The sequence below is a fragment of the Piliocolobus tephrosceles genome, chromosome 17 (assembly GCF_002776525.5).
Source record: "Piliocolobus tephrosceles isolate RC106 chromosome 17, ASM277652v3, whole genome shotgun sequence".
Taxonomy (NCBI): Eukaryota; Metazoa; Chordata; class Mammalia; order Primates; family Cercopithecidae; genus Piliocolobus; species Piliocolobus tephrosceles.
This window is the reverse complement of record NC_045450.1, coordinates 73,571,860-73,580,390: the sequence shown is the minus strand read 5'-3', so window position 1 is coordinate 73,580,390 and position 8,531 is coordinate 73,571,860. Positions and strand designations below refer to the sequence as shown.

Here is an 8,531-nt window from a genome sequence, read left to right as displayed (position 1 = left end):
GTGAACCCGGGAGGCGGAGCTTGCAGTGAGCTGAGATCCGGCCACTGCACTCCAGCCTGGGCGACAGAGCGAGACTCTGCCTCAAAAAAAAAAAGAAATACATGAATGATGGCAACAGGCCTCCCTTGTCCCCACCTGGCTGGGGTGTGGAGCCCAGCCAGGCCATCTGTCACCTCCCCAACCCCATCTGCCAGGGCCAAGGGAGTTGGGCCGGTGAGGACCCGGCTGGGGCACAGCCACGTGCAGCCTGGTGGGGAGGGGACTTACTCTCTACTTCCTTTCCCTCTTTTTTTTGACTCCCCCAAAGGAGCTGGACTGAGTGTTGGGTTATTTTCCTGTAGTTGTGAGAAGCCCTATGCCCCGGGTCTGCAGCCTGTGCAGGGCTGTGAGGTGACCCCGGCCGCCCCGTCGGATGTACTGTGGGTTTGGCCTGTGGACGCTGTGAGACGCGATGGTCCAGTTAGCGCCGTGTCCACGTTCACTGTCGCCTGGCTGTTAGTCTCCGTGATCCCAGGAGGCTTCGGCTGAGCCTCGTCTCACCTGTGAATTCACTAAATACCTGCTGGAGCTTCTCTGTGCCATGCAGGGACCGGGCCTCCCCACACAGCACACACTGCAGGGACAAACAGGCCAGTGTGTGACGTGGGGCTGGGGCAACGGGGAAGAGGCCGGGCGGGAGCACACGGGCGGGGAGGAGCGGCAGCCTCCAGCCACGAGAGCTCCTGCAGGGCTGGCAACAGCTGAGCCTGCAAAGGGGACATGTGGGGGATCCTGACAACCTTACCCTTGGGAGATGGTCCTGAGGATTCCAAGACTGGAGCCCCTGCCTGAGAAGCCCCACCTCTGACAGTGCTGGGGCTGGGACCGTGACACCTCCAACCTCGATGGGGGACACAGGAGACCTCGGGGGACACAGACAAAACAGGAGGCCGGGCATGGTGGCTCACGTCTGTCATCCCAGCACTTTGGGAGGCCAAGGGGGACGGATCGCCTGAGGTCAGGAGTTCAAGACCAGCCTGGCCAACATGGAGAAACCCCATCTCTTCTAAAAATACAAAAAATCAGCCGGGCATGGTGGCGGGTGCCTGTAATCCCAGCTACTCGGGAGGCTGAGGCAGGAGAATCACTTGAATTTGGGAGGTGGAGGTTGCAGTGAGCCAAGATCGCGCCACTGCACACCAGCCTGGGCAACCAAATGAAAAAACAAAAAAAAAAAAAAAAAAAGACATGAAAACTGAGGGGACACAGGGGACCTGAGGGTGGACAGCGCACCCCTCTCAGCCATCCCCATGGGGCCCTCACGTTGGGGCACACGCAGATCCTGCACGGAATAGGAGTTGGGCTGGACGCTGGTGCCCCTGGGGCCAGGCTGCCACGAATCCTCAGGCCCGGCTCTGGAACGGGGTATATTTGAAGAGTGTCACTGGAAAGACCAGTGTCGGAGCCGTCTGTCCCCTGCCAGGCAGCTGGCAGGAGCCCTGGCTGGGCCTGGTGTGTCAGCGGTCTCAGACGGTGAGGATGACAAGGTTTTCCACGGCCGGGGCCCGAGCTCAGAGGGGCATGCGTCAGGGCCTGGGCCGAGTCCAGCAGGCTCTGGTCTTGGACAGAACTGGCTGCAGTCCTGCCTCTGACAGGGAGGTAGAGGCACGGGTGCTGGCAGACCCTCCGCCACACAGGCACAGACACACGGGGTGGGGGGCCCTGTCCCAACAGGAGCCCAGGCCGAGGCCACGCTCCACCCTCGTCTGGCCAGCCCTGGTCAGCACGCCTGTCCTTAGTGCAGACGTGGGCTCTGCCCCTGAGGAGCTTTGGTTTCTAAGGGGAGAACTGGGCAAGTCATCAACACCGGACAGACAGCAGGAAATGCGTGAGGACAGCGGCCCTCGGGGGAGGAGCAGCAGCCTGGCAGGCTTCCTGGAAACAGCGGCACCGTGCACAGGGGGAACAGTGTCCTGGGACCACACACGTGTGTGGCTGTGCGGAGCCAGGTAGAGGGGAAGCCGGGTCCAGACAAAGCCCATTCCTCCCGACCTCATGAGCCTGCCCCAGAAAATCCTCTGGGTGGTGGACAGATGGGGGGGCAGCATGGTCTTCAGTCAGCCTCTTGGAGGTGTGAAAAGAAAACAAAATTTCAGGACCTAAAACTCACTAAGCCAAAGAGAAAAGTCCAGCTGGGAGCCGAGTCACACGCACCTGCCTCCCATTTTCTTCCGGAATGGACAGCTACGAAGATGAAGGAGCCCGGTCCCCCACAACGCGCTTACACAGAAACTCCCTGTGGGCCCCGAGATCTTGGCTCTGAAACAGTTCTGCTGGATCTCACCCAGGCAATGTGATCCCCCAGCTTATCTTCCAGCTGTGGGACAAAGGACAGAGCTAACATCACCCTCCACTCACCGGAGACGAATGTGAACCTGCGGCTTCCTGTTTCCTGTGGCAGTTCTATCTTCTCTGGAAACGCAGGGTTGCTGAGCGTGGGGCTACGTAATTCACTCCTCTACCCTCACCTTCCACGTTTCAGAATGTGCATTTGGTGACGGCCAATCAGAGCTTCGAAGGAAGGCTACCGCTTGCCTCTTTTATCCGCCCTCCTTTTTCTTTCCTTCCTGTGTTCCCCTCCTGCCTGCTCTTTCCCTTTAAATATAGGAATCTCCAAACCCTCTTTGGGTTTTTTTGTTCTTGTTTTTTTTGTTTGTTTGTTTTTGAGACAGAGTCTCACTCTGTCGCCCAGGCTGGAGGGCAGTAGTGCGATCTCAGCTCACTGCAACCTCTGCCTCCCGGGTTCAAGCGATTCTCCTGCCTCAGCCTCCTGAGTAACTGGGATTACAGGTGCCCGCCACCACACCCGGCTAATTTCTTTTCTTTCTTTTTTTTTTTTTTTTGTATTTTTAGTGGAGACGGGGTTTCACCATGTTGGCCAGGCTGGTTCTGAACTCCTAACGGCAAGTGATCTGCCTGCCTCAGCCTCCCACAGTGGTGGGATGACAGGCGTGAGCCCCTGCGCCCCGCCCCCAAACCCTCTTTGGAAAAAGCAGATGTTGCCTGTGGCTTTGTGGTCCTTTTTCCTGGGTGCACCCTCAACCTTGGCAAGATAAACCTCTAAACTGATAGGGACCCATCTCAGACACCATCTGGCTTACAGAGGTGAGAACAGAGTGGGTGCAGGAGCCTTGGTTCCCAGTCTGTGGCAGCCTCCATGTCACCACCTGCTCCCCCTTAGCCCCCAGCCCAAGGTGGAGGAAGGGCCACCCTGCGTGGGTGGGTGCATGGTGCAGCAGTGCAGCTCCAGCCTAGGTCATGCCCTGTCTCTCTCTCCTCCCCCAGTCCCAAATTCCCAGGAATCCCAGCCCCACTGGCTGAATACCGGGGTGCAGTCACAGAGAAGATGGCCTCGGCCTGGGGGTGGCAGCTGTGCAGGGCAGCCCCGTCCCCCACCACCAATGGCAGGGGTAAGAGCCATGCATGACTGCCTGGCCCCAAGAGTGGGTGGGAGACGGCATCACTGGAGATGGAGGCCAGAGCAGACCCCAGCAGCCGCGCTGGCAGGTGGAGAGGGAGGCACAAAGGCGAAGGCAGGTCACGGCCACGGAGTCCTTACCTCACAGGAACTCACACCGCCACTCCCACCGAACCCCCACCCCACAGCAGAAGGATTCTGGCTTCATGGAAGTGGCTCCCATCTAAAAGATGACCCAGGCCAGGCACAGTGGCTTGTGCCTGTAATCCCAGCACTTTGGGAGGCTGAGTCAGGCAGATCACCTGAGGTCAGGAGTTCGAGACCAGCCTGGGCAACATGGTGAAACCCCATCTCTACTAAAAATACAAAAAAAAAAAAAAATTAACTGGGTGTAGTGGCAGGTGCCTGTAATCTCAGCTACTCGGGAGGCTGAGGCAGGAGAATCACTTGAACCTGGGAGGCAGAGGTTGCAGTGAGCTGAGATCGTGCCATTGCACTCCAGCCTTGGCCAAAAAGCAAGACTCCCGTCTTAAAAAAAAAACAAAAAACCCAGAATGAGGGTTAGGGAGGCAAGGGTCCCTGGGGACTCCATGGGGGTCAGGATGCAGGGACAGCAGTTGCTGCCTCTCCTCTGGGCCCAGGACCCCGCCTCGACCTGCCTAGGCCCTCTCATCCCGTGCACCTGCCCTTGGTCCCTGCCCAGACCCTTCCCTCCCCGGAGACCATCTCAGCCCCTGCCTCCCCTAGTCGGAAGCCACCTCCCCAGCCTGCCTAGACCCTGGTACCAGAAACAACCGCTCCTGTGTTCCCACTTGGATTGCGTGTTCATGCCGTGTGGTGTTCGTGCCGTGTGGATGCTGCTGAGGTTTGAACCCTGTGATGGACCAAGGCTCCAGTGAGCCGCAGCATGGCCAGGCAGAAGCAGAAGAGACCACTGACCCCCACTCAACTCAGCCTCTCCTTCCTCCAGGGAGAGTGTCCTGGAGGTACCTGTCCCAGTGACAGGGAAGGGGCGGGGCCAGGAGCCAAGGCTGGAAGCTCAGCCCCCACTCAGCCTTTGCAAATGCTCTAGTGGGAGCAGCTGGCCTCAGGAGAGGGCTTAAAACTCCAGGAGGGCCCGGGCAGGTGTGGACGCGACGGGAGCGGAGGGGAGGCTTTGCCTGGCCCACCTTCCTCCTGCCCTTCTACCATGTGGCCCTTCCTGAGTCGCTCTCTCTTCCCACCCCCAACTCAGGCCTGGCTCCAGACGGTCTCCTCAGACCCGGAGGCCCAGGGCTGGGGGGCCTGGAACGAGACCAAGGAGACTCTGGGGCCAGAGGGTGGGGAAGGGAAGGAGGAGGAAGAGGAGGCAGAGGAAGACCAGGATGGGGATGCAGGCTTCCTGTTGTCTCTGCTGGAGCAAGAGAACCTGGCTGAGTGCCCGGTGCCTGACCAGGTAACAGCTGTGTGGAGGCCCTGGGGCTCTCAGGGGACCTGGGGCACAGGGACTGGCGGAGACACGGGGTCTGGGTGACGAATGGCTGCAGCTGACTTAGGAGGGGAGAGGGCCATTGCCCACCTGCCTGGTAGAAGGTGGCAAGGAGACCCCCGCTGCACAGACTGCAGAGTCAAGCTCTCTGGCCTGGGGAAGGGCCCTTGAGGCGCAGTTTCGGGGGCTTCTCTGCAGGGGTGAGTTCATCACCGCAGGAAGGAGCGTCCCTGTCCAGAGAAGGGCTGCCCCTTGGGGCTGTGACCCTCTGCTGGAGTTGGCAGGCCACACACCCACCTTCCTTGAGCAGAGCCTGCAGGCTGCCTGCCCCGCTCAGGGCCATGTGTCGGCAGGAGCTGGAGGCCATCAAGATGAAGGTGTGCACCATGGAGCAGGCCGAGGGGCCGCCATGGTCTCCGGAAGTGCAGCACCAGGCCGAGGAAGAGGAGGGCACCACGGCTGGGCAGCTGCTGAGCCCTGAGGCCACAGGTAGGAACCAGGGGCCCAGGCCGCCCCCCACTGAGCCAGGGTCCCAGAGTTTCCATGAGGGTTGGACCTGGCAGGCTCCAAGGTGTCACCTCCCTGTGAGAGGAGTGAGGAAGGAGCCAAGGGCCTTCGGGCCTGAGCTGTGTTCTCTGCAGGCTGCCCCCTCCCTGGGACCCCCGAGGAGAAGGTGGAGGCTGACCACAGATCTGTCTACGTGGGCAACGTGAGTGGCGGGCGGGGGCCGGGGGGGGAGCAGGCAGCGAGTGGGGCGCCATCTCTTCCAGGGGGTCTGGCGCCCGGCCCTGGGCCAGGCAGGCTTGCTGGGAAGGGAGTCTGACACTGGGGACAGCCCTGTCCCCTTGAGGAAACACTGGCCTGGGCACATGTTCCAGTTTTTCAACATGAGCTGGAATTCAGGATTGCACATGAAATCTCCACTTTTGAGAAGCTTTTTAAAAGGCTCCAACCCTCCGGAAGGCAGCGCTCCCTGTGAGATCTCCCTTCCTTTCTTCCCTCCATCCCCAGCAGGCGTGTGGGGTGGAGGCCTGGGGCCATCCCCGCCGGGGGCCACCCTTGGCGTTTCTTTCCCCACCTCTACCAAGAAAGCCCCGAGTCAGGGCCAGGCGTCTCTCTGACATGCGGGTCTGGGCCTGGGTCCAGGTGGACTACGGGGGCTCTGCCGAGGAGCTGGAGGCCCACTTCAGCCGCTGCGGGGAGGTCCACCGAGTCACCATCCTGTGCGACAAGTTCTCTGGACACCCCAAGGGGTCAGTGAGGGGCCTGGTGGGGGCACTGGCTGTGCGGACAGGGCCCAGCCTCATCCCTCCCCTCCCCTCCCTGCCCTTCCCCTCCCCTCAGTTATGCCTACATAGAGTTTGCCACCAAGGGCTCCGTGCAGGCCGCCGTGGAGCTGGACCAGAGCCTCTTCCGGGGCCGGGTCATCAAGGTGCGCCAGTGCCCCCCAGATCCAGGAACATGAGCACAGAGGGGCTGGCCCACTGGCCCTGGGACACACAGCAGCCCCAGCTGGCTCCTCTCTGCACAGCGCGTCTCAGGCACGGTGCTTGGCTGGGCCTGGACAGGATGTGGCAGGACCCTTGGACCTGAAGCTGGGTTTGGTCTGCCAGTGACATGGTGGGGAAGTGTCCCCTCTCGGGGCGGGAACCCCCTCTGCAGGGGTGCTGGCCATGACTGGGTGTCACATGACAGCTATGGTGGGCAAAGGCAGGGGGACCCTTTAGGGCCAAATGGCGTCCTGAGCCTGCAGGACCCCACACTCTGGGGTGGTGGGCGCTGCAGGGACTGCGGGCTGGGTCTTAGCTGCCCCTGGAGGAGGATTAGGAACAGGCCTTTGCTCCAGGTGCTGCCAAAAAGAACCAACTTCCCCGGGATCAGCTCCACAGACCGCGGGGGCCTTCGAGGACACCCAGGCTCCAGGGGGGCACCCTTCCCCCTCAGCGGCCTCCAGGGCAGGCCCCGGCTCAGACCACGAGGGCAGAACCGGTGAGTGGGTGCCTGTGGAGGCAGCCTGGGGGCGAGGGCCATGGTGGGGCGTCGGGGCCTGGGGATCAGGGGCAGGAGGGGGTCCCTGAGCTTGTTCCTCACGAGGCTGCAGGAATGGACCTGGCGGGGCCTGGGTGAGGGCTGGGGCTGCTGCATCAGCTAGGGGGGTGCTGTTTGCAGCCTCTCTGCTGGGAGAGGTGACCCCTTCTTGTTCCCACAAAGACCCTGGGGTGGGCTGCAGCTGCCCCAAGGGGCTCTCCTGGCACTGCCTTTCCCCTTTCCTGGGACTATCCCGAGAGTCACCAGAAAGGCCCCTGGGGCGTTGCCTGAGCAGTCAGGTGACCTCCCTGCATCCTTATCCTGTTGTCCCCGGGGCCCTGGGCCACCTCCCTTCCCCTTTGGAATGCCACTCACTGTGCACTCTCTCTCCGTGCAGGGCCCGTGGAAAATTCTCACCGTGGTTTTCACCGTATTAAAGGGAAGGCCTGATTTTGAGAGGGGCTGGGGGCTGGGTCAGGAGTAAACCACTTGAGCTCCATCCTGGGGCTGGGGCAGGGAGTAGGGCAGGGGCGAGGCCAGAGGAGAGGGGTGTCCGGAAGAGCAGCTGCTGGCCCCCACTTGGCCAGGCGATGGCGCGCTAGGGCCTTGTATGGTGGCCCAGACCCACGGCCACAGCCACGAGTCACAGTCACAGCCCGGTGGTGGGCCTGGCACCGGCGCCACGGGGATCTAGGGGGGCTCTGGGCAGTGAGGTGGGGGAGAGGCAGAGGCCCAGGCAGTGCCAGGCCAGCTTGGGGTTGGCATGCTCAGCTCTTCAACCAAGTCATTTTAAGAAAAATAGAAACGTGTCTCTTAATGGTGAAGCATAAATTATTAAACTTGGATACTTTTTAAAAGCAAATGGCAGCAGCACTCCTGTGCATTCTCCTCGTGGACACAGTTCCCTTTGCGTCTTCCCCTGGAACAGGACACAGAAGGCGGCTGGTGGGCCGTGGCTGTGGGAGAAGGACAGGGCTCTAGACCCCTCACGACTGACAGCAAGCCGGCAGTGTGCACAGGCTGAGCTGGTGTCGTCACTGCCAGCCTGGTGGGCTACGACTGCCTGTGTGTCAGTCAAGGCGCCCCCACCCCATAGCTTTGCCCTGGCACCACGTGTCCCCCACCAAGTGATCCAGACACCCGGGACGCTGGCCCTTGTCAGAAGCTCAGTAAACAGAAGTGGAGATCTCTGATCTCTGTCCTGGGCACTTTAACAACTGTCCCCTCTGAAAGCATGCACAGCTGCAGAGGCCCAAGGCTGCTTATGTGCACACAGCCGACTCCAGCACTCCACGATGGACAGCGCCTCCCCTTAGTGCCCCATCAGGCTCAGTGTGTTAGTTCCTGGAGCCCTGTGCAGATCAGCTCCTATTCAGTGGGCTGGTGCCCACCCACCCCTCAGTCACCTTCCTCCAGCACCAGGCCAGGCACTGCTCCCAGGAATGAGCCACCTCCTGTTCCCGCCTACACCGGCCTCCTCCCCAAACCCGTCCCCACCTTCTTCCTCAAACCCGCCTCCACCCTCCTCCCCAAACCCGCCCCACCCTCCTCCCCAAACCCGTCCCCACCTTCTTCCTC

At 61.2% G+C, this 8,531-nt stretch overlaps 2 protein-coding genes and 1 long non-coding RNA gene across 6 annotated transcripts in view; all 3 read left to right on the top strand.

Annotated features, from left to right (window-relative positions):
* CBFA2T3 (CBFA2/RUNX1 partner transcriptional co-repressor 3) overlaps nucleotides 1-528 on the top strand; it is a 79,104-nt gene extending 78,576 nt beyond the window's left edge. Inside the window, exon 11 of the mRNA XM_026447377.2 lies at nucleotides 373-528. Within this exon, the coding sequence (XP_026303162.1) occupies nucleotides 373-528 (156 nt within the window). The remainder of the gene's footprint in view (nucleotides 1-372) is intronic.
* Nucleotides 529-2,923: 2,395 nt separating this feature from the next.
* Nucleotides 2,924-3,801, top strand: LOC111553822. Its single transcript, XR_002735081.2, has 3 exons — nucleotides 2,924-3,144; nucleotides 3,325-3,449; nucleotides 3,606-3,801. It is a non-coding gene; the product is annotated as an uncharacterized LOC111553822 (long non-coding RNA).
* Nucleotides 3,802-3,947: 146 nt separating this feature from the next.
* Nucleotides 3,948-7,810, top strand: PABPN1L (PABPN1 like, cytoplasmic). Of its 4 annotated transcripts, XM_023229003.1 has the most exons (8): nucleotides 3,948-4,443; nucleotides 4,692-4,892; nucleotides 5,279-5,414; nucleotides 5,567-5,634; nucleotides 5,940-6,178; nucleotides 6,270-6,357; nucleotides 6,772-6,914; nucleotides 7,351-7,769. In XM_023229003.1, exons 3-8 carry the CDS (start codon nucleotides 5,297-5,299, stop codon nucleotides 7,388-7,390), a joined length of 696 nt encoding a protein of 231 aa, XP_023084771.1. In that variant the 5' UTR covers nucleotides 3,948-4,443; nucleotides 4,692-4,892; nucleotides 5,279-5,296; the 3' UTR covers nucleotides 7,391-7,769. The 4 variants fall into 4 exon arrangements, with proteins under 4 accessions (XP_023084771.1, XP_023084772.1, XP_023084769.1 ...); XM_023229001.2 differs by having other exon boundaries at nucleotides 3,949-4,892; XM_023229002.2 differs by having other exon boundaries at nucleotides 3,950-4,892; nucleotides 6,072-6,178; nucleotides 7,351-7,810.
* Nucleotides 7,811-8,531: the final 721 nt, after the last annotated feature.

Bases quoted from the DNA above. Each gene is read 5' to 3' on its own strand.
- PABPN1L (XM_023229001.2), top strand. From the start codon at position 4,647: ATGTGGCCCTTCCTGAGTCGCTCTCTCTTCCCACCCCCAACTCAGGCC. The intron at 4,893-5,278 runs GTAACAGCTGTG...ATGTGTCGGCAG, and splicing joins AGTGCCCGGTGCCTGACCAG to GAGCTGGAGGCCATCAAGAT. The intron at 6,179-6,269 runs GTCAGTGAGGGG...CCCTCCCCTCAG, and splicing joins TTCTCTGGACACCCCAAGGG to TTATGCCTACATAGAGTTTG.